At 48.1% G+C, this 26,324-nt stretch overlaps 1 protein-coding gene across 6 annotated transcripts in view; it reads left to right on the top strand.

Annotated features, from left to right (window-relative positions):
* Positions 1–26,324, top strand: part of Ttc7b (tetratricopeptide repeat domain 7B) — a 202,803-nt gene that overhangs the window by 161,318 nt on the left and 15,161 nt on the right. For 2 of the 6 annotated variants that reach the window (XM_051150500.1, XM_051150478.1), the window contains 4 exons: positions 730–891; positions 3,541–3,591; positions 11,314–11,454; positions 18,889–19,091. In XM_051150500.1, the coding sequence (XP_051006457.1) occupies positions 730–891; positions 3,541–3,591; positions 11,314–11,454; positions 18,889–19,091 (557 nt within the window). The remainder of the gene's footprint in view (positions 1–729; positions 892–3,540; positions 3,592–11,313; positions 11,455–18,888; positions 19,092–26,324) is intronic. The other 4 variants (XM_051150505.1, XM_051150485.1, XM_051150510.1 and 1 more) reach the window with 2 other exon arrangements.

Genomic DNA, 26,324 nt, shown 5'->3' with positions numbered 1-26,324 from the left:
GGATTAAAGGCATGCACTGCCGCCGCCACCAGCCGGCATAAAGGAGCTTATCTTTAACCACGGGTGGCTCTCACCAGACACTTACCAAAGCAAAATGGCTTTTAACCAGAAAGTCTGGTGCATTTTGTTTGGGAAGGTTTCTGGCTGCAGCTGTGGTGGTCTTTTCATCACCCCAAAGCCTCCAGCATCAGGCCTGAGGGCTGCGGTACAAGCTTCCTTTCCAAAGGGCCAACCAGTGCACACAAAAGGAGACTACTCAAAAGCTTAGCGTTCCATTGTCATAACACTAGGACCACCACATGTCACTGCACGCAGCCCATTGCACCTTGGGAGACCTGAGTTTCCAAGTGAACTTTATATAAGTGCTTCTTAGATAAACAAAACTGTAGAAGTCAAGAAGGGTAGAGTATCCTGCTGAAGGCCTGCATGTTGTAGATTAAAGATGGATTATGTTCAGTGGATCAGCACTGCTGAATCTGTGCCCAGGTAAATCAGAGTTATTTTTACTCTATGATGTTGCAGAGCAATTAAATAACCAGTGGAAAACAGATTTGTTTTCTTTGAAAAGCACTTGTATCCTATTCAAGTAGAGGAGTGACTGTATTACATGACCTCATTTTCTTTGCAGCTTATGTGAGTATATTAAAAGCTAGTTTATTTTTTCTTTGTGTTTATAAACATTTTTTGCTTTCATTCTTTTCTTTTTTTTTTTTTTTCTTTCACTTTTAGTGTCAGACTCCTCCTCCTCCTCTTCTCTCTCAAGAACCGAGTCTCCTCTCCACCTGTCTGTGTCCTCTCCTCTTCATTCTCATCCCAAACCTGACGTCTTTGTGTGGCCCCCTGCTGCTCATTCATTCAGTGACCCACGCCCCCACCCGGAAACTCCACTCTGTAAACATGGTTTTTTCCTTTCTTCTTAGACCCCCTTTATTTGCCTGTTTTATTGTTTTCTGATAATCTTCCAACTGATAAGCTGGCTGGGAAACCCTTTCAGTGCGTCAGGGGAAGACCTTGCTTATTTGAGAATCCTAAACTGTTGGGGACAGAAGGAAAGTTAAGAACACAGGTCAGTCTAATCTCCCCTGGAAAGTGGAGCTTTTCCAGAGTGTTCCTGGATCCTTCTGTGCTTTCCTGGAGTAGGCATAAAGTCATGGAACTGGTGTTACTACAGCAAAGTCAAGGCTGAAGAGATAGATGGCTCTGCATGTGAACCGCAGTGTTGGAGAGGCAGAGACAGACCAATTACTGAGGCTTATTGGCTTGCCAGCCTACCGATTTGGTATGTTCCAAACCAGTGGGAGACCCTGTCTTAAAAAATAAGGTAGGGATGGCATAACAATTGAGATGTAATCTGAATAAATTAATAAAAAAATAATAAGGTAGGCACCTAGCAGGTGACATGCAGGGTGTGGCAGCACACACCTTTAATCCTTGGGTGGCTGAGGCAGGCAGATCTCTGTGAGCTTGAGGCCAGCCTGGTCTATATAACAAGCTCTGGGTCATCCAGAGCTACTTAGTGAGGCCCTGTCTCAAAACAAAACCAAGCTAGAAACCTCACCTGAGAGTATCTCTGCCCCCATACACACAAAAACATGGACTTATACACATGTGTAACCTGTGTATTACACACATGCATAAACACACACACAAAAAGAAAAGACAAGCTATAATATTTTGCAAATAACCCAAAAATGTCTGCATTTCAATTTGGAAGTTAATTAATAGCAACCATATATAATAGTGAAAGCCATATCCTTTGTTTGTTTGTTTGTTTTATTTTTTGAGACAGGGTTTCTCCGTGTAGCTCTGGCTATCGAACTTTCTTTGTAGACCAGGCTAGCCTTGAACTCACAGCGATCCGCCTGCCTCTGCCTCCCAAACTGCTGGGATTAAAGACATGCGCTACCATGCGAGACTGAAAGCCATTTTCTAAAGATGATATTCACCTGCCTATCAACATTGATGGAGCTCTGCACCCCAGAACCTTCCACTACAAGGCCAGTGCCAGCAGGTTACAGAGAAATGGTGCTGGAAACTGGTTTTCGATTGCAGAGAAGGGAGATGCAGGGTTTCTATCATGAAAATATGTAGTGATAGAACAGTACCTTTGCCTAATCTTGATTTTAAATAATACAGAAGTTTTGAAAATCTACTTTAGGAAGTGCCCGGACTGGTCAATTAAAAAAAAAAAAAAATCCCCATATTAAAGTGAAACACACTGGTTGGTAAGGTCCTTAAAAGGGGCCTAAATATGGTGCTCACTGGGAGAGCCTGGCCTTGCTTTCTTCACTCATTTATTTAATGTTCACTCTCCTGCCAGCAGTGCTGGCAGATTTAATCTGCGTCTGTGATTTATAAGGCTCATCTTTGTTCCAAATGCTATTACATGCTGAACAAAAGCCCATAGCAGGCTGCTGCCAGGAGGGCCCACTCTGTCTGTTGTGCTCTTTAGGGTAGCTGCTGCTGTTATGTAAGCCTCCATACAGGCAGGAACAAAGGCCACCCAAAGCCACATTCACTACAGCTGTGACTATTGACCTCACTCATCTGCATACAGCAAACTTCAAGCTTTGCTTTTATGGCAGCCCCAACTCTATGAAATGGAAGATAAAGGTAATATTTATAAACTGTTAATGTTATCTTTTTATGAACCTCAGACCAGCACTTCTCTTAATACAGTGCCTAGGGGCAATTGCCAACTTTGATTTTTTTTTTCCAAGAAAAAAGTTTTTTCTCTTACACTGGCTTCTGTTGAGTTTATTTCCTTAAGTGAGACCCTGTGGCTCTAGAACAATATTATCTGTTTGCACAGCACACCACTGGCTTGTGCGCCCTGCCAGTGTTTATCATCCAAAGACCCCTGAATTTCTTCTGAAATTATGGCTCTTCCAGTGGGGCCCTTCAAGTCAAACTAATTAGTAAATTGTTGGAGCAATGAGCACCCACTGGGCTTCCTGCTAAATATGGCATGCCCCTGCCAGTGCTCTGTGGTTATTTTCAGTGAAGCCATGAGCCATTGTCCCATCCTCGGGGAGTGCCTGGCTGGTAACCAGCTGTTCCCAAGGCTCTTTTCTCCCTCATAGATGCACTTGTTAGTTTGAGAAGAAAAACCACTGAAAATAGAGTTTCTTGATCTAATTGTAAGGAGTGTCAACCCTCTTGTCTAGCGATGAAAACTAGCCTAGCTCTGTGCTCCGATGGACCTAGGGTTAGAGTTATATATGTGGGGAGATAGAAAACCTGCTGGTTTCATTGTTTTTCTCTTCCTTTTGGAATTTCCTGCTCTGGAAACAAAACCTGTGGCATGAACTGGTCAGTTTCCATGTGCTGGGTGAACAAGTCACTGTGGAAGGGGATGCCTGATTGGCTTTCTTTACTTAAAACAAAAATCACTGTTAGTGGAAAAATAAAATCTGATTCCAGCCAGCCAGACTTATAGTTGGAAGGTTACTAGAATCTTCTTGGTTTTTAAGCTTTAATTTTGAGTTTTCAACTGTTTTGTTCTTGGTTTTAATTTCTGGTTTGATCTGTTGTCCCAAGGCAGCTCTCCAGAAGCACACTTTCATGGTTTCCCCTCCCTCTTTTCAGTTAGTAAGTAGTCTTCTGATCTTTTAACCTCTCAGGGTCTCCAGAGTCACACTTCCCTCCACTGTTGAATGTCTAATGTGGTGTTGGGAATGTTGGGATATGATCATCTCACTGCCACCTGCTTGCCCACTTCACCACCTGGGCACACTGCCTGAGACTCCAGGGAGTCAACACAGTGGAGGCAGTGCCGCCCTGAGGACTGCAGAGGAAGGAAGGCAGGAGAAGCGCCTGTGTTAGGGACACAGAGCAGATGAGAAGTACCTCTAATATAATGCCATTGTGTGACTCCATCCTTCCATAGTGGAGCTGGAGAGATGACTTACCAGTTTAGAGTGCTTCCTCTCTTCTGGAGGACTCAGTACCCACATCACGTGGCTCACAGTGGCCTGGAACACCAGCTCCAGAGGCTCTGATGCCCTCTTCTGGCCTCAGCAGTCATGTAAACATGTGGCATATATTCTACACACACACACATACACACACAAATAAATAAAGTAATCCATAATAGGAAATAGGTGCATTTTGATTAAAGCTCATTATAAAAAGATTTTACCATCAGGCCCCTTTAAACTAAACTTCTCAGAGAAAATTTTTTGGTTTGTTTTTTGTTTGGTTGGTTTTTTGTTTGTTTTTTGTTTTTGTTTTTGTTTTTTTTTTTTTTCTAAAAACTAGGCTATATTAAAGCCTTTAAGAGTCTTCATTTGAGACTTGCTACATTTATACAAAAGACTTAAATACTTTTCATAGAACAGGTCCAAGTCTTTGAGAATGGCTAGTTCTGCAAAAGAAGATTTCTCCTTGTCTGTAAAACACCTACAGCTACATGCACCTGTGTGGCGTGACAGTGATTGATCCTTAGTTTAAGGCCCAGCCACATGCCTTTCTTCTTAAGATGTAGCCCTGGAAGATGGAACTCTGCAAACGGAAAGTTTGTAGAGACTGCGTGAGTCCGAGAGGACAGGGATCCCTCCACACTGCCTCTCTGTCTGAAGGCCTGCACCCCAGAGGCCCTGTTCTCAGCTGCCCTAGCACTTGCTGTTGGGGAGAACAGGGTTTATGAAGTTTCAGTCCCTCTCCCAACATGTCAGAAAGCCAACAGTGCTGACTGGGGCTCTTGGCTCCAACCTTCCTAAGAAAGTGAAGGCTGCTGCCCTGCTGGGGAGTAAATTCCCAGGAGAGGGGAATAACCAGAACAATGTGAAGACGTAGTCAGACGCATCGATAGATGGAGAAGGGCATTCAAGATGGCAGGAGGTTTTCACTTTCTGTCATGAGTACCACAATCTGAAAGTGAATAGTCAAATGGCATATTTCTCCTCCTTCCCTCACAAATGAAGAAGACTTTTTGAAAGAGCATATATGTATGAAAACATTAGTGATAACCTTCACTATTTTGTGACGTTTACATTTTTTAAAAAGCCCTGATAATCTTTTTCAATTATAACCTTTCTTTGCTACTTACATTTAGTCAATATTAACTTAATATAATTTTCCTTAATTACTTCTGTGGTGCCTTTCTTTCAACAAGGCTGAATGGAATTATAAGCAATTGGCAAGCCAGTGGGTGTCCAGAAAGGGCATCAGCAAGCCTTGGCAGGTGTTCCCTCATGGCACTGCAATGATGGGTAACCATGCTAGGCTTAGAGCGGCCTCCCCAGGCAGAGGCCAACATAGCGACTGCCGAATGAGTATGCAGTGAGGTGGGTGAGCTGCCAAGGAAAGGAAACATCTGCCCGCTGTAGTCCTCCAGAAGGTACTGTCTCCAACCCGGAGCCACCAGTGTGGATCACCTGACAGCTGACATCTCCTGCATGCTTGTGAATGGCTCCCCTTCATGCTTCTGTGTGACTACTTGGCCCACCAGCCTTGGCACTACCGCTTCAGCCTCGCATGCCCCCTGGAGGTGGCATAGCCCTGTCTCTCCCTGCCCCGTGGGCTCCTGTCATGAAGCTTTCCCCTGGAAAGAGCTTCTCCTTGGGAGAAGACATTGTGTCTGCACTAACTGATCGAGCTCCATTGAAGTGGCTGGGAAACAGATTCATCTTGGAGCTGTGGGTGTGGCCCCCTTAGTCTCTTCCTTACTGGGAGTAAAATGGAAGTTCTGCTGAGAACGGTGGTCTACATTTGTTAGAGGAAGCCAGTGGGAGGCAGCAGTTGTCTGCTAAGCTGCTGTGGCCCTGGCCTTGCTGTTACACTGATGGACATGCCACTGAGAGGGGAGACAGACAGTGACAACACAGTGGAAGAGCCACTGCCTCAGAGAAGCAGGATGGCTTTTAGGAAAGACAGACCAATCGCAACCCCCTGAGGACTACGGAAAGAGAACCAAAACTTTTCATCTAAAGCAAAGGGCACAGCTAATTTGGTGGCTGAAATAGGAGTGGCTTCTCTCATCTCTTCCTCCTCCCAAAATTGAAGCTGTAGCTGACCTCATCGGGGTTCTCTGGTATGGGGAGGCAGGTATGGAGACTAGCAGGTCACAGCTGCCAGCAGGCTGCAGTGTTGGACAGGTGCATGTCCGAGCCCTGCTTAAGAGAGTCTTTTCCTATTAAAATGAGAATGGTTTAAGCAAGCTGGCAGGCAGGATGCTTAGTCATTCAGATTGCAGTAAAGAACTCTAGAGGAAAGCAAAAAACAAAGGACTGCTTTCTCTCCTAATTGTCATTGTTTGGGGGCCACAGCCTCTAGGTAACAGACACCGAATGAAGTCTATTGACAGATAACATGGAATCATTAGGGGACAGAGGGAAATGAACTCCAAGCTCCACCAGTGAGTGAGTTCTACACTCCTCATGCCAGAGTGTCTTCATCTCTTCTCAGAAAAGATGTGGGGGGGCGGGCCAGCATGGGCTGCAGCAGGATGAGGCAGAGAGAAGGTGGGTGATGAATGGGGTGTGGCAGCTACATGTTCCATCCCTCTCCCCTGTTTTTCACAGGAAGCAATCTAGTTAATCCTCTAGAGCTCCCCAAATCCTGGGATGTGTCCTTTGTGTCTCCTGCTGCCTCTCTTTTGCTAAAGGATGCTGGCAACTGTCCATTGCTGCTAGCCCTGGGATAAGCACCAGGTCACTGGGTAGACAAGGTCTTCTTCATGCTGAGAAAACAAGAGAAGAGAAAGGAATTGCAGGGCTCTTCCGACGACAGCCATTTGTCTCATCCCACCAGACAGCCAAGAGGGCAGCCAGAATAGCAGTGTGTGCCCTTTATTCAGGGCCCCTGGTTAGGAATGTGCAGGGTGAGCACACCTAACTAAGCCTCCTAATTTTACCTAACAAAGTTGTTCGCTTTAGGGTCCCTTTGAATGATGAACTCTGATGGCTAGGTAGAGTGCATATGCAGTTGCCACATTGAAATCTATATGAAGTCAACCACAAACATCTCTTTCTGGACAAAGGAGCTTGGCTGAGGCAGGGTTTCTGAGCTGCTCTACATGTGTTAGGAAACCTCAGGAGGAGTTCAGAGCCTGGGTCTGTAGTGCCTGGGGTCTGAGGCCTTGCTTCTCCACCCCAAGGTGGCCCAGCAGGACCTAGAAGAAACCCTATCTTAGGAATCAGAACAGTTCTCCCAATGGCACTTCACCTTCTTATCAGGTGTCCCAAGACAGCCTTTTCTCTTAAGGGCAGGAGGGTAATAAAATACATGGGCCAAGGAAATTCAAGTTGCCCAGTTTCGGGGCATCTTATTATCCCTTTGGACCATTTGGGCAGTTAGCTCACAAGCCTTGGGCCAGCTGTTAGGGCAGAGTCTCACCTGCCTCTATCAGCTCCACCTGAGCTCATCCAACAGTGGCTTTGCCCAGCCGCTGTATCCTAAGGGAAGGGATGTTCTGTCTCCTTGGCAGGGCATGGCAGCTGCAGCACACAGCACTGTGCTCCCTGGGTTACAGCACTGATAAGCGCTTCTCAAGTTAATGTGATAAGTAAGAGATGCAGAGCAGCCTGGGCACATTGCCTGGCTCATCTGTTGAGCCCGATTATTTGGAAACATCTCTCCAGAGTCTTAGATTTCAAGTTGGAAATTTTTCCTTTAGTCTCCCTTCGGATTTCTTTTCCAAGACTCTGCCTCCTCTTTTCCCCTGGGTCACACACAATGTGCTTTTGCTTTGGTGAGAGAAAAAGGAGTTCCTTAAAGATAGATGGAGAGCCCCGGCATTTCCTACTGTGTACCCTCGTAAGTCCTAACCACCTTATAGAGTCTTGCATGCCACATCAGTTCTGCTCAACAGTAAAATAGCTGCTGTGCTGCTGTGCTGCTAGCCTTCCTCCAGTGGAAGAATTCTTACTATGTCATTGCAAAGAACAGTAGATGCTAACTCCTGTGTGCTGTGGCCACTTGCTTATTACCTTCTATTAAAAGCCTCTGACTTCTCTAAGACCTGTTCACCACAGCAAGGCCTTCTGCCCTTGTGATACATGTAACAAGGAACTGACTGAGAACAGGAAAGGATTTCTGACCATCTTCCCCATCCTCTCCATTTAATGGTTTAATTGCATTACAGGGAGAATTCACTAAACGACATCAGTGTTTAACTCTGTGTCTGAGGTTTCCAGAAGTGGCGCAGATACACTGAAAAAGCCCTTGGGAGCAGTGAAGGTTAGAGCCTTCCTCCATGATTAGGAAGAATAGAGCCACCGTGGCTTGTTTATTTTGAATGTCCTAGAGTAAATGGCGGTGCCACTGTGAACATGCCCAATCCCACCTGAGTGTCATAAAGAGATACATCTCTCCGTGCTACTCTTTTATTTATTCTACAAACACCTACCCAATGCCTAGGATGGGCTTGGCATTGCTAAAGTGACTTTGAAAAAGCCCAAACAGAAGACACCTTGATGTCTTCTAGAACCACACCATTGAGTGAGGAAGGCAGGTACGTCTATTTTGAAGCATATCATCTGCTTGGTAATAATGACACTCATCTGAAAGCATCAAGGACCCAAGGCCTCTTTTACTAAAGACACAGCAGGAGGCTGGCTGGAGCCTGCCTGCAGGAGGTGGTTCTTATGGCTGGATGTAGAGACTGGGGTTGAATCAGACAGTGTTTGCCTCCTAGTTATACCAAGTGGCCTTATGGCTTTGGGTGGCTACATGACCCATCAAGTCTCAATTCTGTCACTTAAACAGTGTAAAGTGCTGTCCATGGGGCCAAAAAGTATAGGGTGCTCTTTAAAACTCACAGCACCACTGCCACCATCGTCATCATTTGCCAGACCTTATTATGCTAAGCATTAATTAATTCTGTCATATTTTAGATACTGCAAAGAAAAATAATTTGGGCAGGGGTTCAGTAAAGATCTTTCGGTTCCTTTGTTTAGCAAAAGACAAAATAGCTAATCACAAAAGTCACTGGTCCTTTAGCAAGGGATCTATAGACTGTGGGACAAAGTTTGTGTGGCTTTTCTATAGCTGCAGTGCATTATCTTTAGATAATCAAGTAGCTGGGCATGTTAAGTGTGTTTCAGTTCCTAATGTGGCAATATCAGTAGACAAGGCCCAGTGACCCTCTTGGCCTTCATAATTTTCTAGCATCCAAAAGGGACCTAAGACCAAAAAGTCTGAGAACCTCTTCCAGACGCTAAGCCAGTGAAAGACACTGTCTCAAAAAACAAGGTGGACAGTTTCCAGGAGTGACAGCCAAGGTTGTCTCCTGGCTCTCCACACTCAGACGTGCATATGTACCAGCACACACATAAGCACGTACACGCACATAAAAGGTACAGTAAGGTGCAAGCAAAAACATTTGTGAAAATGCTACCTCTAAACATACCTTGTCTGAAGCAGGATAGATTCATAGCCAGGCCTCACAGATTGCTCTTATGAAGTGTCACCATGCCATCAGTGCCCTTATTCTCAGGCAACAGTTTTCTCTGGAGAGCCCCAAGGCCCCTCCTGGGGCTTCTGACTTCTCCAGAGTCCTCCAAGGCCTGTCTGCTTAGGATTTGTTCATGGAAGGTAGAGTGCTTTCCTTCTATAGACTGTGGGTTCTATCTACCAAACCCCTGTCAAAGATGTGGGTGCACTTAGAAGAGCTCATCTTTCCATGGTGTTGAAACACTTAAACAATATGGATGTCCAGTTGTTAGTGTAACACCCACTTTTTGTTTTGTGTTTGCTTTTTGAGACAGTCTTACTGTATAGCCCAGGCTAGACTTAAAGTCACAGTCTTGCCTCATGAGTGCTGGAATTAGAAGCATGAAATATCATGCCCAGTTTGCCAAGCCTGCTAATAATAAGTAACCCGATGATGATGATGATGATGATATGACTAAGTATTAGCATATTATAAATGCCAACTGAGATATTTCTTAAGTTTACAATTTTATATTACCCAATATATAATGAACTTGATTTATTTTCATAGCGACCATTTATCTTTACATGTTATCACTGTTGTAGATTTCATAAGTTGATAGCTATTAACATAACAATTTTGCAATGTTTGTCTCCATGCTGAATTCCCTGATAAATGCTATATTAAGAATGTTTAGGTGATCTGGGCATGGTGGTGCATGCCTTTAGTTCCAGCACTTGGGAGACAAAGGCAGACTAATCTCTATGAGCTCAAAGCCAGCCTGGTCTACAGAGAGAATTCCAGGACAGCCAGGGCTGCACAGAGAAACCCTGTCTCAGAAAACCAAAAATAAATAAATAAATGTTGTAGGTGAATGTGTATATGAATTTCTAAGTTGTAATAACTGAGAACCTTCCTCTGGATTCTGAACCATTCCTCTAAGACTGACTGAGCATTGGGAGGAAGTGGAAGCAAGCTCCTGGTTAAGGATGTTGGCTCATGCACCACTCCTAAGTCCTTGCTTGGCATGCGTCCCAATAGCCTTTCAAGAAAGCAGGTTTTAGAAAATAGACAGGTGTGCCTGGTTGGCAGCACACACCTTTAATCTCAGCACTTAGGGAGGCAGAGGCAGGAGGATCTCTGTGAGTTCAAGGCCAACCTGGTCTATAGAGCCAGTTCCAGGACAGCCAAGGCTACACAGAAAAACCCTGGCTCGAAAAACCAAAAGAAAATAAAATATTTAAAGAGAAAATAGACAAGTGCGTGTTCGAAGCCCAAGCATCCAGGCCATTCTCCCTACTCCAGGGTTAGCCTGAAGAACAGGAACTGCTGTATACGAAGCAAACATGCACTTTTTCTCCAGTGTTAAGTCAAAGAACTTGATTCTCCATTCATGGTGTTGCCCATCTCTTGAAGGGCAAGATGCACTAATTAATAGGAAGTTGCTGGGTTGTCTTGAGAATGTCCAGCCAACTACTCCAGCTTCTGCCCCAGGAAACAAGCATGGCCTCCTCTGCTGTCACCCATGCAGTTCCTTGGTTTAGGTCCTACCATCTCGGTGCTTTGTCCCCTTGTAGTCGTCACCGACGCTGTTTGTTAACCTTGAGTTTCTGCTGTGTGTCAAGCTGCACTCCCTCCTGCCCCAGCACTCACATCCTCACGTCACGCCAGACTGAGCTCCTGGCCTAGCAGAGTGCTTAGCACAGCATGTGCCCCTGTGTGTTGACTAAACGGTGAGCTAGGCAAAAGGTGAAACTAAGATTCTAGCCCATCGTGGTTGCACCCCCCCCCCCATTTCTTTAGGAGTGATAACTCACATCCTGGGGAAGGGGTGTGTATATGTTCCTACTCGTGTCTGTGTTTGGGAGGGGGTCAGTGGTGAGGTTTGAGGTTTGCGGTCCCCCTTTAACTCCTGACGTAGTCTTGACCTCCCACAGGCTCCGTCCATGCCACATCAGTAGCAGCTTCCAGAGTGGAGCAAGCCCTGTCGGAAGTGGCCTCATCTCTGCAGAGCAGTGCTCCCAAGCAAGGTCCACTGCATCCCTGGATGACGCTGGCACAGATCTGGCTCCATGCAGGTACCGCTCCCACTCAGCCATTGACCCTTTGGGCCTCTGTCTCCTTATCCTTTCCCACAGGCTGCAGCTGATCCTGAGGCTGCTGGCTTCTGCAGGCGCGTATTTGGCTGGTTAGCCCAGAAATCCTTAGCTTTTGGGAGAACTCAAGAGTTTTTGTGGCCAACCACCAAACTGATGGCATCTGTACAGGGACCATGAGCTACCCTTCATCTCATCCCTCCTCATGACTTCACTTGACCAGGCATTCAGTAGAAAATTGGACTGGGGACACCTGAGGGATTTGCAGGGTGAGGGGTTCTTGTACTATAGAGGGATCCAGTCTTGCACCCCATGCTGTCTCTCCAGAGTGAACTCCACCTACCCTGTTTCTCACTGGCTAGGCCCCAGCTCTGCCTTACCTCTCAGCTCAGCTTGTTCATCTACATGGTGCAGTTAGAATAGCACCTGGCTCCTGGAGTCAAGGGGGATGACATTTGGCACATCTCTCCATCCAGTCTCTGAGTCTCTGGGCAATGGAACAGGAGCATTGATGACACAGATTCCTTTATCCAGGCCAGGGCAGGGCAGTGTGGCACTCCCGGTAACCTGCAGAGAGGGAAGCACTAACAACAGCCCCGGCTCTGGAAGTGGACCCAGAGGCAGTATGATCCCCTCTGCCCTGGTTTCACCTAGCAGTCAGCTGGCTGTGCAAGGCTGCCCACAGCTGCAAATCCCAGAATTAAGTATACCATGTGAAGTTTGAGCAACCCCATTTTATGCAGCAAGTTCCCCAAAAAAGTGATGGCTGTTAGTGTATATCCATATTTCTATTTCTGAGAAAAGTAACCCTGTCTCTTGTTTTACTTCTTCATCTGTATGACCCTGATGGTCCTTTATCAGGCTCATAACCACCAGGGACATGCTGGGAGCCCAAGTGATGCTCGCAAGGGTGCCTATTCCCATCTATTTGTGTCTTCATTCTCTGGGCCAGTTGGGTGATGTCCTACCTTATGTGTCCCCATTAGCAGCTTTGCATATATGAAGGGATAGCCAGCCACAGAACTAGCCTGTCTGCATTTTCAGTGTCAGCAGCCTTCATTAGCCCATAGCAACTGCTGCACATTAACAAATTATATTCTTCTAAGTACACAAGAGGGCTGATTCATACATGTGTGTGTGATTGTCCACCCTTCTTCACCTGCTCCTCCAAGAGCCAGAGCCTGCAGGAAGGCCACTTCCAGCTTTCTCCAGAACAGCCCAGACCCTGCACAGGACTCTTGATAGTATCTTGCTCAGTCACCTGTATGGACAATGAACTCAGGACTAAGTGTTGTTTAATGATCAGACTAGGAAAACCTGGCCGAACATACAGGGCTGACACAGGGCAGCGTTGGTCTTGAAGTCTAATTTTTGAAAGCATGTCGTCAGGCTTGCATGGGAGGTTCTTTTGCCCGCTGAACCATCTCACCAGTCCTTCTGGTGGACACCACAAAATGCCAGAAAATTTGGCCTAGAGCAACTTGTGGGTTGCGACCCCTTTGCAAATCTCTATCTCCAAAAATACTTACATTATAATCATAACAGTAGCAAACTTATAGTTATAAAGTAACAAAGAACCACTGGCCTAGGGGATGCTGACACTCCACCCCAACCTGGTCACCACTCAGTTGTCCAGGACAGTTGCTCCTATTTGCATGGCCCCCCATGACTCCTGGGAAGGAAATTTTATAGTTGTTACCAGAATAGTGAAGAACTCAATGACAAAGATTGCATTCAGAGTAACTTCTCAGTTTCATCACCGTGGCTCAGAATAATGGCTTCTACTAGTTAACTGGTGCAGCTTTACTGGGATGGAATTATGGAGGGCAGATGCCAACCTTGCCTTCCAGCCTCTGGGCAAGTGGGCATGCATGCCCGCAGTGAGCATGGTGCGTCTTGTTGGTGGGTAAGGCCAAGGAATCTTCTCAGCATTTGTGCCTTGTCAGCTCATCCCAATCAATAGCATCCCCATGTGCATAGTCCATAAGGGGGTAATATTAGAAGGAGCCAGGCAGCTCCTCCTGACTGTGGCACTCACCCTGTGCAGCTTGGGCTTGGCTGCTCTGAGAAGTAGAATAAATCCCCTCCCTTTTGACAGCTCATGAAAACCAGGTAACATCAGCCTTTTGTGTCCATCATCAGCTTCACCAAGTCCACACATCTGTAAGGCTTAGAGAAACCGAATGGGGCCCTGACTTCCAACGCCCTGGTGTTCCCGTGTTGTTGTTGTGGTGGTGGTGGTGGTGGTGATAAACTGAGAGTAGCGGGCCTTGCGATGGGAGCCTGTGATGGAGGTGGTCCTGGGTTTGAGTCTCTAGAGAAAGAAAGGTCTCTGAGGCAGTATCAGGTTCCAGCCATCTGTATTGGGGCTTCTGGCTGTTTCTGATAGCAAGGAAACTGTGGGCATGATGTATGAGCCTCAAGAACAGACCAGCTGGGTCACGTAAAGTGAGGGATACTTGATTATAAAGGGCCCTTCTCTTCCTGGGTAGCGGATGCCCCTCCCCTCACCACCTCCTGTTCTTCTTGGAAACCTCTGACCCCAGGGCCACCGACTTTCACTAGGAAGCCTGGGAGCCAACACCTGCCTGGGCCATGCATGTTTGTTTTTTCGGTTTGTTTAGACCAATGTCACAAATTAATTTAAATAAGTTTTTTTTAGATAACATACTTTGATGGTACACAATTGAACATGCAGGGAAGTTGTAAAGCAAAAAGGCTCCCCTTGTCCCCATGCCTGTTACCTGTCGCAGACCCTGATGGTAGTTCTGGCACCTTCCAGAGGTTTTACCCATTCTGAGCCTTGTCCCTGCTGCCGTCTCCCATGTCCCCTTCCAGTGTCTGGGACATCACTGCACATTAGTCCATGTGGTGCTGGCTTACACTTCTCACAGCTGCATCGCATCATTCCATAGGAGGAAGCATCATGACGTCAGCAGTGCACTGTGAGTTAGTGTCTTCCTCATTCCTCACACTGTGCCGTTGCAGACATGTATTGTTCTGTCTCTAAGATCAGCTCCAAAGAGTGGATCTGATAGGTCAATGTGTCCTCTTTCATTTGGATCAATGTAGTCATGTGACCTCCCACAGACAGAGCTGTACCACTTTCTAGTCCAGCCAACAGCATGTGACTATTTTTTTTAATCTCCTTGCCAATACCACACATTCTCCATGATGGATACATGGAAAATGGTGTTTCATTGGCTGCTCCCGGCCTTTACCCACATATTTTCTTAGATGTCAGCCATCTTCTTTTCACTCATAAGCCACTTATTATGTGTTGAGGAAATTCACTTGTGCCGTGTGTGTGTGTGTGTGTGTGTGTGTGTGTGTGTGTGTGTGTGTAAGCTAGAGGACAACCTTGGCTATCGTTGCTTGTTTGTTTGTTTGTTTGAGGGAGGGCCCCTCAACAAGCCTGAAACTTACCAAACTAGTTGGGCTGACTGGCCAGAGTTCCAGGAATCCACCTTTATCTGCCTCAGTGCTGGAATGCTACTAGCATGCTATCATGTCTGGCTTTTTTATGGGAGTTCCAAGGATTTTAAACTCAGACACTCACACTTATTATACTAACACTTTGCCAGCTGAGCCACCTCCCCGGTCCTTCTGTTTTCTTTGTGCTTGTCCCTCCCCGCCCCCCACCTTACACTTAATCATCTTCTCTTACAGGGCATGAGCTTCCCATGATACTTAGAAATCAGCTCCCCAACTTTTGCTCTTTTTTCCTGAAAGTGCCAAGAATCCTGTGGCATCATTTCTACTCAGTCTCCCACAGAGGACAGGAGTGTACCCTCTGCCTTGCAGCAGGGGGGCCCCATAGACAGCTGTGAGCACAGTGGGGGCCACTCAGCACAGACCACTGGAACTGTGTGAGCCCCTCTCTCTCAGACACAGCAGGCCTCTCTGTGTCCACTGGGAAAGCCCAGGAACTCAGAGCCCAGCCAGACCCCTTCCAAGCCAGGCAGTTTCTGGGTGTTCACATTGGGATGGCAGCTAAAAATTCCTTTGCGGTAGGTGGTTAATCTCTGCTTGTTACTTACTAATAATTATAGCTTTCACTTTGGCACCTCTCACAGCCGAAACCAGCAGCTATTCTTAGACGTGCAAGATCAGAGTTTTTGATTTCTGCTGGGAATTTGAAGCTGTGATACTGTCACAATTTCTTTAGCCTTGGCCTGACCCCTTCCCCTCCTCAGCCTCTCCCAGCCAGCACAAGGTTGCATCAGCAGAATCCAGAAGCAACAATGGTTTATCCACCATGAGGAGATAGAAAGTTCTAGACACGTGGTATATAGGCAAGTACACAGGAGTGTCTTGGATACAGAGTCCTGGGAAGCAACCCTGCCCCACCAGCCTCTTCTTCATCTGTGGGATTTGGATTAATAATCTTTACTTTTTATATATCTGGCCCTTATCACAATATTTGGTTCAGATACTGCACCAGTAGCTCTGTGACTTGTTCAGTCCCCATCACAACTAAGGCAGAGCTGCCCGGCCCCTCATCTCAGGTTCCAAGGCTCACACGTTGGGAGGCCTGTGCAAGCCCACAGCCTTGCTGGAGCCTTCAGTTGTTCCATGTAGTTTTGTCGAGTGTCTGGTTGTGCGTCGGGCTCTGCAGCACAGTGGTCATGGAGACAGACACTCAGTCCCTGCCTTCCTAGGATCTGCAGATGCAGAACAACAGTTGCAGAAGCCTGTGACTCTTAAGTGCCAGGAACAAACAGTGCAGCTCCTGTGACTCCTAGGAACGAACGTCTTGCCAAGGCAGGAAGCAGGAAGCACTAGCGAAGGCCTGCACATTTGAGCAGACCAGGAGCTTGCCTAGCCCTGGGCAGAACAAGGGCGATGGGCGGTGCAGCGCCACCCTGCATGGCTCGGAAGGGTCCTGCAGGGGGCATGCACCCTGAGAAGAAAAAGGCTTTGGTTGAAACTTAAAGCCAATGCAGTTCTAGGACCCGAGGGGAGGCAACAAGGCCTGTGGCCAGGGTTGGGTCATCCACATTAGGCTGTTCCAGGGAGCCACATGAGAATCTTTGAACTCAATCCCAGAAGCCCTGAGAAGCTATTCAAGTCAAAAAGGTCTGGATGGGATTTTAAATGCTCCCTCCCAGTAAGAGTAGAATGACGTGACGAAGGCAGTGAGGGTGGGAGCTGTGGAGGGCAGTTCAGAGTACGTGTTTGTTATTTATCTCATCGTTGAGACAAACTAACTGACAAGAGCAAATTCAGGCTTGTCTGGACTACAAAGTCCGTTCAAAACCAACCTGGGGATTTAGTGAGACCCAAAATCAAACAGTAAGATGAGGGCCCCCCCGTGATAGAGTATTAACAGGCTTGATTGCTAGCACACACATCATACTGAGCATGTCACTGTGTGATCTAATGTGACTGTCAGAATTATGTGTGACCCCCCACCTCCTGCTAGTGGTAGGACACAGGCAAGTTGGTTCTCATCCCACTGTGTGAAATAAGGAAGTTGGAACAGTCACATTAGATCACACAGTGACATGCTCAGTATGCAACAAACACTAGCACTAGGGAGGTCTGAGTGTATATGTGTCTATGTGTGTATGCCTGCGTGTGCTATATGCATGTGTGCACTGCTGTGTGAAGACCAGAGGTGGCTTCTGTGTAGCTATTTCGCTTTCTTGAGTCAGAGTCTCACTGAACATGGAATTCACCATTTTTGGTTAGGCTGGCAAGCCCATGGTCTCATTGTCGCTTACCTACCATAGAGCTGGGGTTATGGACACCTGGCTCTTTACATGGGTGCTGGGGGTCTGAGCTGGGCCCCTCCCTCGTGCTTGTACAGGCCAGGAAAGAACTCTTCTGCAGGGGCCTGTGTGCTATGACAAAGACAAACTATGCAGTAGATCTAGAGGGAGGGAGTTGCTGGGGGCTCAAACAAGACCAGTGTTAGTGGAGTGATGGACTGCAGACCATCTGCCAGGGAGCAGAGTGGATGACAGGAAGTGTAGGCAGGGAGTGACCATCCTTGCGAGAACAGTCCCTGTGGATTGGCACAAGGGAACTGGGCAGGGGCGGGGTGGGGGGGGGATATAGGATGAGAGACCTGGCGTGCAGAACGGCCAGCACAGATGGTGATGACAATTCAGACAACCCAGTGAAGACCTTCAGCATCCCAAAGACCAGAGTGTGTGGAGGTACAGAATTCTTTAGACAGTGAGAGGCTTGGGCGGGGCATCAGCCCCAGGATAGGTTGCAGAGTAGGTGAGTGCAGAGAACATAACTTGTCAGTGTGGTGGCAGAAAGATGCTCTGCCTTGCAGGCTTCTGGCTCCTCCCATTGATGAGTCAAAGCCACCAAAGAAGTGACTCCACCCAAGAAAGTCCCTGAGTCAGAGCAGCTGGGTCATGGCCTGGAAGGGCTGAAGTGTCTCACTAGTAGGACGAGGAGTGAGTCTCACTCTCCCACTGAGCCACTGGAAAGGAATCCCTCTTGACAGACTGGCACAGATTCAGAGACACGCGGAAGCTGTGTGGCTAAGGACCCAGCAAAGACATTTGACTAGGCCATCAGGGAGAGCAGGGCCTAAGCTGTTCTCAGCTTTGGGACTGCAGGGCCCATCACTCGGTCTGTCCCAGAAATGTTCAGGTGGGGCAATGCAGAATCCCTGCCTCTTCTCACTGCCAACCCTCCCAGACAGCAAAGCACTGGTGAAGTGCAGGTCGAAGAGGATGGGGCCCTTCCTGGGCCCTGACAGCAGGAAACTCAGTTCAGTGCTTGCCTGTCTTAACTTTTGTATGAAAGAACACGTTCCAGGGAACACAGCAGGCATGGTGTCTCTCTCCAGGGAGTCTGGGGTAAAAGGGGTCAGAGAGTCTACAGTGATGTATCAGCCAGCACCTATGCCATGTTCAGTTCCCAGGGGTTTCTCTAACAGACTGCTACCTTGAGCTTCATAAAGGACACCCCTTCTGGATGTACTCAGGCCCCAGAAAGCCCCTTTGTCATGCTGTTAGCCTCAGAAGAGCAAGCTGGAAGGCAGAGCTACCTCTCTGTGCCTCTGGTCCACTTGTCCCTGTGCTCATTTCAGCCCTTTGTGATGAGCAGAGCCAAGGGCAGCTTCTGTCCTAGTGCTGAAAGGCTTTTAAGTGGGCGCTGGGACAACTGTCCTCAGAGGTTGGGGCAGAGCCCAGGCAGATCTCACTGCCGTTGTTTTGGTGGTGACATATGTCTGCCCTTCAAAGACCAAAGCACAAGTGATATGGGCACAAGGGGACACAAAAGACTGTTGGCCAATAGCCATGTCCAGAGTTAGGGGACAGCTGGCTCTGGGCCCTGCCGAACTCCCGTAGGGGAATGTAAAAGTCCCCAAGCCGAGAACCATCCGGTCACAGGGTCTCTGAGGGCAGTGATTCAGGACAGCATCTGTCTTCTGCTCTACTCCCACAGCTGAGGTCTACATTGGCATTGGAAAGCCTGCTGAAGCCACAGCCTGTACCCAAGAAGCTGCCAACCTCTTCCCAATGTCCCACAATGTCCTGTACATGCGGGGCCAGGTTGCTGAGCTTCGAGGAAACTTCGATGAGGCCCGGCGGTGGTATGAAGAAGCCTTATCCATCAGCCCTACTCATGTGAAGAGCATGCAGCGACTGGTGAGTCTGAGACCGAGGCCACGGCTCCTGTTCCTTGAACTGGGGCTTTCCTTGGAAGCAGCAGATAGCCCACAGCCCTCATGCCCACTGGTTCCCAAAGCCAACAGGTGGTTCCTATGATACCCTGAGAGGTGATAGTTCATAGACAGCAGTCTCACCTAAGGTCCTATTAGGTGCAGTGGGGCAATTAGGTCAGCAGTCAAAACCACCCTGTGGCTCTAGGCTTGATAAGGACAGTCTTATAGTGCTGGTCACCATCACTATCATCTGGACCTCGGCACTTCTTACAGTAGCCACTGTAAGGAATTGTCCATACATACCAGAGACTTCTGAGGGATCCAGAAATTCTGGTTTGCCTCCAGGGTACTGGCCAGTAGGCGGCATCCCATTATAGGATGGGAGGGGTGCCCGAGTTGCACAAAAGGGAGGAGTTTGGCCAGTTTCCACCCATGGATATCTGATGCAATTTCAGAAGTACGAATGTCCTTCCTCTGGGTACCCAAGCCAATAGAGGAGCACATTGCCCAGCTGCCCTGCACCTCTGGGGATAGGCCGTGTCTGAGAGGTCTTAGAGTGGGCCACTTGCCATCTTAGTATCATTCCATAAGGTTGTGGCCATCAAGTACAGTATGGGGTGCCCTCCCCAACAGAGCATTCTGTGTCTCCTTCCCATGGGATTCTGAGCTGAACACAAAGGTCTGCGTTCTGAGGTGGTGAAAAGCCACAGGGCCTCCTCTGGACCAGCGCACCAAGCTCGAGTTCTGAGGTCATTTGGATCTTAGCAGAGGACCTCTGTTGTTTAATAGCCCACAGGAAAGAAAGAGGACTGCCTTACAGGGAAGGGAAGATAAGTATCTGTCCCATCTGTGGCCCTCGGGAGCTCATGCCTGTCTTCAGACAAAGGTGTGTGCGATGGGAGCAGGTCCCAGTGGTGCTCTCACTCTCTTTAAACCCAAGCCCAGGAGCTCTCTGTGCCTCCATGTCCTTTTGCCAGGAAGTCCTTCTGTTAGACTGCCTGTGCGTCTAGGGCTGAGGATGCAGTTTTGAAACCAGTCAGTAAGATGTGCTCAGAAGGATCCTGCAGCCTTCACCATCTCACCACTTCTCATCAGTGCTGTAGCGTGCAGAGGACTGCACTGTCGCTGCTGCCTTTTGGCAGAACAGTGTAGATGATCTGAAAATGCTGTTTATGAGAGGAGTATATGCCTGAGGGTTGGGTCTGACCGTGAACCTGGACCTGCTGCTTAACCTCCAGGAAGCTTGGTGTTTCTGGACTTGAGCTGCTGTGTGAGAACTATACAAAATGACTGGAGTAACAAGCCCAGCAGAGGTCCTGGTACCCTGTAGGTGGTCACTAAATAGAAAACCAGCAGCAGTCATTTTCAGTTTCAAAAATAAATCAAGCCTTGTAATAATTGCAGTCACTCACTTTTTCATATTCCATTTATGAGCACTCTAACTCAACACAGCTTTATAAATAATTTTATATATTATCCAAACATTAGTCTGCTTGATTAAAGATATTACCTGGCTTTTCATTTTAGTCTCACTATTGAAAGAAAGATGTGTTAAGAGCTTTTCAAGTGTCCCAGCTTTTGCTAGAATGTTGTAGAAGAACTGAAATCAGCACAAAGTACCCAAGTCCTTATTAAAAAGAAGTGGTGTTTCTACCTCAGGGCTGATGATGAATTATTCAGAGGAGTGCTTCTTGTTCATCCCCAAGGGGAGCACTTGAGACAAAAGATCAATAGGAAAGTCGCCCCAGGAGAGGTTTCTGTTTCCCCCTAGAGCTTTCCAAGCCACCAGCTCCTGGCAAGCACTTTCCTTTCTGAGGAGCCAGCCAGGTGGCCAGCACCAGGGCAGGGAGGCCAGCCTCTGAGCTTCAGCCAGCCTGGAGACATTATGCTCCTTGGTGGTCTTGCCAGGGGGGACACAGTAAATCACAACGAGACCTGAAGACCTGAAGACCCTGCTGTCTTCAGAAACCGTCCAGATTGAAGGCAGGCTGGGAGAAACCTGCTTGCAGATTTGGGCAGTTCAGCTTTTCCCAGTGCCTGTGGTCAGGGATTCCCAGACACCTTGCAAGGCTCCCTCCTGGTGTTCTTATACAAGACAGTCACTGGCCTGTTTCCCCTCTCGCCTTTTAGAGATAGCCACAGCCAAGGACAGAGTCTTCCTTGTGAGATACTGGGCTCTCTAGTGCCTGCAGAGAGTCCCTGGAATCCACAGGCTCTTCAGGCCTGGAACAGCAAGAGACCTTGCCCCAGCAACTTAAAGCAAGGCAGTGTTTCAGTGTCTGAGAGATGAAGACGGTGGCTCACAGTTTGTTGTAAGGTCAGGACTAAGGTTCTGAACAGGCTTGGGCTAGAGTCCCAGTGCTGCTGCTCATTACCTTTGGGGCCTCAAGGCAAGACTCTCCTCTCCTTGTGCTCCACTTTCTTCATCTGTACACATAGGGACACAGCTGTACAACAGTTAGCACCAGCTGCCTCAGAGGCTAAGTACACAGAGAGCCCAGCCCTCCATTCGGCACACAGGGCTCTAGGCCTCCCAAGAACCGGGCTAGTCTGTGAGCCCCTGAGCTCCTTGAAAGCAGAAAGCAGAAGTCTGGGAAGGAGATGGGCTCCAGATCTATAGTGCAGCAAGAGGCAGAGACGATGATGAACACTGAGTTTCCTGGCACCCAGAGGAGAGTGAGAGTAGCCTCGAGGCCAGGCCACACCGCACCAGGCCACACCAGAGCCCAGGAAGGTCAGGTGTAATGGCTGCAGGAACATAGACCAGAAACCACATAGAGCCAATTGAGAAGGGCCCAGGGTAAGGAGCCATGGGAGGCAGACCGTGGCACAGAGGAAACCAAGGGCAGAAGTTTGTCCCTGGCAGCCCCAGTGCTCAGAAAGAAGAACAGAGCAGCTAGAGGGGTGGTCTCCAGGAGTTGTCTGGAAGGCAGGAAGCCATGTTGTCTGTCACAGATGGAGAATGGCAGCTGATAGAGGCCACAGGTCAGGAGCTTGGACTCACCCTGAGAATAGAGCCTCCCTAATTCTAGGGATGTGAATAGCACATGGCCACATTATGCAGAATGCAAATGTGCTTGCACTGTTTTTAAAAAAAAGATGAGGCAGATAGTATTGATGAAAGTAAGTGGAAAGTCAGACTTGATGAGATAAATGTAAATTAAACCCAAGGGAAATGGATAATTTTCTAGCAGTTACAACTTTCATCTATGTTTTTCACTTCACATATGGTGAAAAAGAAGAGGCAACAAAGGTGTTGGCGGCCTGTAATTAGATAGCCCGGAACAAGACGCAGGGGCTGGGTGTGGACAGATATTAAGCAAGCAATAAGTTCAAGAGACAAGGAATTGCAAAGCTGTGGGGTTATTCTCAGAATGATCAGACTTTTCCCCAGAAAACCTAAAGGAATATTTTCAATCTTAGTTTGCATAAATGTATAAATTTGCATTTATTTTCTATGTTAGAGGTCCTTTAGCTTGCAGTACCCGCAATGCATTAATGAAACATGGACCAGCTTTTCCCAAAGCAGTTATTCTGTGTTTTGAATAGAGGGAAAAGAAGAAGGTACACAGTAGTGGCCAGTGCTGGCCTCAGGAGAAGACTGTCTGCCTGGGCCAGACTTTGCAGGCCAAGGACAGGCATGGAGACTTGGTGCAGCCAAGGACATAATTACCAGGACAGGAACAAATTCTACAAACAGGGACATTTGGCTGCCCTCTGATCACATCAGTCTGGGCTTTTGAGGGCAATGTGTAAGAGAAAGGTAAGAAAGGAGCTTTCTGAAGCAAAGGTGGGAGGAAGCCAGGGAGGCTTTGAGGAGGGAAGTCAGTTAGACCAGCAGGGAAGGTGTTGCTGGGCAACAAGCAGGGACTATGAGTGTCAACAGGAGCCTTGGGCCTGCCTCCACTGTGCTTGACAGAGTGAGGAAAAGGAACGGAGCAGGAGCAGATGTGGGGCTCCTCGAAGGTCTAGTGGAGTGGACAGCAGGCAGGTGAGGAGCAAGAGTGCCCAGAGCATAGGAGAGGATTGGGAGCCAGAGGGGTGCACATCGAACACAGCAGGCGCTAGCAGGACTGACACTGACCAGAAAACGTGGAGTCTGAGAGGCCAGAAGCCTTTCTGTCTCTGATGAGCATAATGGTGCTAGAGTCCTGGACAAACCAACAGCCACCAAAACAGCTTGGAACCAGTGGCTTCCAGATTCTTTGTCTTAGGAAATCAGTGACATTCGTAGGCAACAGGAGGGTGAGCTTAACAAGGCACTTTATAGGGTTGTAGTTGGAACTTAAAGGTGGCAGAGCTGACACAGGAGTGAGTCCTAGAAAATGGGTGCCATAAAGCTGCTCAGTCTTGGGCCTTACAGAAGAAGTGAATGAGGCATGAGGAGATGAGCGGCTCGCCCACCCAGCCCACCAGTGCCTCTAAGTTCAGCCGCATCCTCACGGAGTTCCCAGGCAGTGGTGCTCATTTAGAGCATCTGAAAAGGAAGAAAGAGCAGAAAAGCAATCAAGAACCTAAGTTCCATCCGGCCAAGACAGGAAGAAACAAGGCCGTCTCCATCTTCTGATTACAACAGCTAGACCCGCCTACTTCCAGGGCCCTTGCCCTAAGTCGGCCTGGCCACTTTCATCAACACTGCTCTCACTGCTTACCTTCAGCAACAAAAGCAAACAGAAGCAGTGTAGCTCCCAGAAGAATGAGTGGTCCTCTGAGACAAGGCTAGGCAGAGACAGGTTGTCAGAAGTGATGCCGAGAGACAGGACATCAGACTGAAAGCACAGAAAGATCCACCCGTGAATCAACAAGCTCCAAGACATGGCCAGGGACTAGAAAGGGACAGGAAGCCATTGCTACTAAGAAGACAGTAAGATTAGGAAGGTGCTAGGCTCCAGAGCTCCCCAGAGGAAGAAGAGATAGCAGTCTGTGAGGGGTAATGGATGGTGAGCCTGCTGCTGCAGCTGCTGCAGGAGGTCACTGCTCAGTGGAAGAGTCGGGCATGCATGGGAGGTGCTGGGAATGCCCCATGCCCTTAGCACATGGCAGGCTCTCCAATGCAAGGTTTGCTGGGATGTGTCATCTGCATTATACCTACATTTTTTTTTTTTTTTTTTTTTTAGTTCTTTAGCTCTTTTGATGCTCCCTCAAAACAAAGCTGTCTGCGTACACTGTTCTGAGATAATGGCCTCTCTTCTGAAGTTTCAAATGGAGGCCTCATGTCAGAGCTTTCTTAACTGTCTTCAGGTTTTCAGACCTGTTTACTGTATGAAAACATCCTCCCCTGAGACGTGGTGACTGCAAGGCTGGGAAAGAGGGAAGCCTCTCTTGGTAAGGGAGCTGACCTTTCATGGACATCATGAAGGTTGGTGTTTTGCTGTCTCCCATCTTTGAAGGTGTCTGCCTGTGCCCTGAGATAAAGGAAGTTGCCGTGTCTTGTGGGTTATTAGTCAGAAGTCTATCTGCCAGTGTGTCCCTGGTGGGCAGAGAAAGGCCAGGACTGTAGGGCCGGACAGCCTGTGCTTATGCATCGGCCTAACTGGCCATTGGCCTGACAAGGCCCTGGGACACCTTCTGACCTCCCATTTCTCTTGGGGGGTGGCTCTGCTCCCTCTGTTGGTCTGGGGTAGAGCTTGAAGGCCCTGTCCTTTAGGAAGCCACTCTCTTTCATCCAGTGTCAGCTTTCTTCCCATGCACAGAAAGAATGACTGACACAGCAAGACCGCCCACAGTCTGCTGCGAAGGCGCTTTCATCTATTAATTGTCTTTTGTGTTCTTTCACAACTAGAAAACTGCTTTGAAAATTAGGGAGAGCAACTTTTTCTCTGAAGGCTGCGGCCTATTTAGATGCCTCCCTCCCTCTGTGGCTGTGCACTCACTGAGTCCCTGATAGTCTGCAGTCTTCTCTGCCTACTCTCTACTCAGTGTGGCTAGGTTTAAGCTCCTGATCCAGAGAGGGGAAAGTGCTACATTACAGCTGACAAGTCATCTTTGCTATGCATTGCATCTTCGCTCTTTCTTGTGGTTCATGTTTTATCTTCTTTGACAGTCTAAGGCTTTTTCAACTAGTAGTACTTAGCCCTAAATCTCTACAATATAATTTGGAAAGTTATATGTCATACCCATTGTCACAGTGTTTACTGAAATGCAGAATTTCTTGTTTACTGGAGGAGAGAGCAGCTCTCAGTGAGCTGTCCTGGTCACCCTATAAGTTAGAGCAAACCAGGTCGGAAGTGCAGCACCCTGTGCTGGTCTCATCATGCAGGAATCCAGAGCCTGAGTGGCAGCTGGCACTGGAGGAGCTGCCAGCTCCCAGCTCTGTTACCTCTGTTGTTGTGTTATTTAAGGGGTTGGGTTGTGTTGGATTTTTTTGGACTGGATGGTTTTAGGATTGAACCTAGGACCTTGAGTGTGTTATGCAAATGCTGAGCAGCTGTATACATAACTTGTAGACTTCCATTTGCTCATGGTAGATGGAGGAGCTGTGGTACCCACATGTGTTACTGTGTAGGTCCAGCACAGGCTGAGCTGTGAGCACAGCTGTCATCCCTAGATGTAGCTTACAGCTCTGGTCATCTTCCTGAGTCCATGTGAGTAGAACTTGTCTTCTTGAGGGCAGCAGCCATGGCCCAGGGCATGGGGGCCCTGCGTTGCTCTGTGAATGGGCTCCCCTCAGGCGGGCTTTCCAGTCTGGTTTGAGAGCATGTGCCACCTCGAGAACCAGCCAGCCTAGCACAAGATGCAGTGAGTACCAGAGGCATGATCAGTGCAGGGGCAGAGCCACAAGAGTCAGAAATGATGGGGAGAACAGGTATCAGCTGTGCCTTCAAGAGTCTTAAATTCTTTTTTTTAAGTACTTATTTTTAGTGTATAACAGTTTCTGGATGCTGGGTATCTGTGCCCTCCTTTAAGCAAAGGGGATATCCCCTGGGCATCCTGTTGTTCATCACTTGGCTACATCCCTGCTGCCCCCTCCTTGACCCTGCAGTCCAAGCATCCCTCCAGGGCAGGGACCTCCTCCATGGGCAGTTTCTATTTGTTTATGGGGCCCCTCCAACCCAGCAGCACTTGTCCCTACACTGACCAGGGAGAAGTGGCATCAGGTGACCTGGCTCTCTCTAGGGACCATAGTCACAGGCCCAAAAAACAACCTGGGCCAGGACAAACTCCAAAATGCAAACTGTGTGGTTCCTTTTAGCATTGGGTCTTTCTTCCCTTTAAC

This window comes from Acomys russatus, chromosome 1 (genome assembly GCF_903995435.1).
Source record: "Acomys russatus chromosome 1, mAcoRus1.1, whole genome shotgun sequence".
Lineage (NCBI taxonomy): Eukaryota > Metazoa > Chordata > Mammalia > Rodentia > Muridae > Acomys > Acomys russatus.
This window is presented reverse-complemented; position numbering and strand designations above follow the sequence as displayed.